The following is a 2,202-nucleotide window of genomic DNA, read 5'->3' as shown; positions in this document are numbered from 1 at the left end:
TATTTCTTTGGTTTTGGTTCACCATTTTTTTTCTGTTGGGGTCTTCTTTTGGTTGGTTTGTGGTTTGTCTCAGTTCGTGGGTTTTCGTTCGGTCTAGGACCTGTGGTTTTGTTTGGTCTTTCTTTTTTCTTTCCATGGTATTTCCAGTAATTACGATTTCTGTTTCTCTGGTTCTTTTTGTTTTCTGAGGTTCTCTTTTCGTTCTTTTTTCCTTTTTCGTTTTCGTTTCTTCTTTTTCTACTTTCTGTTTCTTTCTCTCTCTTTTTTCTTTTCTTTTTGTTGTCCTTTTTGCCTTCTCTTTTCTCTTTAGTTTTCATTTTTTTCTGTTTTATATTTTTCTTTCTTTTATTCTGCGTTTTCTGTTTTTTGTGTGTTTGTCTCTCTGTTCTATTTCTTGTTTTTTTGGTGTTGTTATTTGTTTCTTTTTGTTTCCTTTTTCTTAATTGGTTTGTCATATGTTGCTTTTGTGAGGTATTGTTTCAGGTTTTTGGGTCTTCTGTATGCTATCATTGCGGTTCCTTGGGGCATTTTTTGACATCAGTCTTCAATTTTGTATTCCTGTTTTACTTTTTCCCAGAATTCTTTGATGATTGTTTTCAGGTTTTTCTCATAGTTCGGGTGGTACAGTAGTGGGAATATTAGTCTGTCTATCCTCTGTTTTCCCTTTTCATTTTTTTGTTTTGTTAGTAGGTTTTCAATTTTGACAAATACTTTTTTGTAGCCTCTTGTTATAAAGGTTCTGCCTAGTAGTTTTAGTCTGTTTTTCAGCTTTTGTTTGTTTTCAATGATTCTTGTTAGCCTTAGTCCTTGGCTTGTTATTAGTGAGTTTTTCAGTGCCATGGGCTGTGCTGAGTTTTCTCTCAGAAATTCTTGTTTGTTTGTGGGTTTGTAGTAGATGTCTGTCTCTAGACGGCCGCATGGCCTTTTCACTATTGTTACATCCAGGAAGTTTATTCGAGTTTGGTCAGTTTCCATGGTGACTTCAAGTCCTCCTTTGTTTTTTTGTAGGTTTTCAATATATGTTTGTAGTTGTTGTTTGGTGCCTGGGAAGATTCCAATTATATCGTCTACGAATCTATATTCGTGGAATGGTTTTCTGGGGCCCGCTTCTGTCTGGGTTAGCTCCATTTGAACATAGATGTTCGCATAGGCCTCCGACACCAAGGCTCCCGTGGCTGTGCCTTTGCATTGGAGAAATATTTTGTCACCAAATCTGATGTAGTTGTTGTACAGCATAATTTCCAGTCCTCTCTTTACTAGAGCAGGGGCTGGTGGTTCCAGGGTTTCTCCTTCACATTCTTTTTTTAGCCAGTCATATCTTGTGGTGTAATAGTGTGAAACAAGTTCTATGCCTCTTTTGCTTTCTATGCTTGGGTATAGATTTTTTATATCTGTGGTGTATAAGAGGTTCTTGGGATTCGTTTTCTTTATTTTTCTGATTCTCTGGAGGAAGTCTGTGGTGTCTTTTAGCCATTCCGGCAGTGTTGGTAGGAGTTTCATAAGAAAATGTGTTAAATATTTGTCTAGGTTTCTGGTGGGGCTGTTGCAGGCTGATACTATTGGTCTCCCTGGGGGGAGATTCGTTTCTGGTCTAGGTTGCTTATGAATTTTCGGTAGTAGGTAAAAACTCGGTAGTTTTGACCCTCTGTTTATCAGTCTTCCTGCATGGAAGTGTTTTAATGCTCCTGTTTTAATAAACAGGTTCTCAAAAAAGGTTATCTTGGTTTCTATCATTATGATGATTGCTTCTTTTGGTTGTTTTATTTCTCTGAACGTGGTTTTGTCCTCCAATTGTAGGAGTGCTTCTTCTTCATAGTCTTCTGTGTTCATTATTACTAGTCCTCCTGATTTGTCAATGGGTTTTATAATTATATCCCTTTTTGATTTAAGTTGGTATAGTGCGTGTCTGTGGCGTCGGGATAGGTTTGATTTGTTTCTGTTTTGAAGGAGTTTGAGGATTCTTTCTTGTAGCTAACCAATGTGAGCCTGAATGCAGTGTATGGTCAGGTCTGGGTCTTTGTTCTCTTTCTTTTTTAGCAACGGAGTTTGTGGTTTGAGTTCCGTTTTGGTTCTTTCTTTTCTTACTGCTATTTGGTAGAGTTTGTTTAGTTTTTGTGTGAATTTATTCAGGTCCTGTCTCAGGACCATTGGGTTTGTTTTATGTGTTGGGCAGAAAGATAGTCCTTTTTCTAGTACTTCCAG

The 2,202-nt window shown here is 37.3% G+C and overlaps 1 protein-coding gene across 1 annotated transcript; it reads right to left on the bottom strand.

Moving 5' to 3' along the window:
• Positions 1 to 537: 537 nt before the first annotated feature.
• On the bottom strand, positions 538 to 1,830 carry LOC145682930 (uncharacterized). The gene has a single exon (XM_081754291.1). The coding sequence runs from the start codon at positions 1,828 to 1,830 to the stop codon at positions 538 to 540; it is 1,293 nt and encodes a 430-aa protein (XP_081610417.1).
• Between the last annotated feature and the right edge of the window lie 372 nt (positions 1,831 to 2,202).

This window comes from Thermobia domestica, chromosome 4 (genome assembly GCF_964235325.1).
Source record: "Thermobia domestica chromosome 4, izTheDome1.hap1.1, whole genome shotgun sequence".
Taxonomy (NCBI): domain Eukaryota; kingdom Metazoa; phylum Arthropoda; class Insecta; order Zygentoma; family Lepismatidae; genus Thermobia; species Thermobia domestica.
The sequence above is the reverse complement of the archived record's forward strand: the minus strand, read 5'-3'. Positions and strand labels throughout refer to the sequence as shown.

What these genes read in the sequence shown, in the direction of transcription:
- LOC145682930 (XM_081754291.1), bottom strand. Translation starts at nt 1,830, where the DNA reads ATGAACACAGAAGACTATGAAGAAGAAGCACTCCTACAATTGGAGGAC.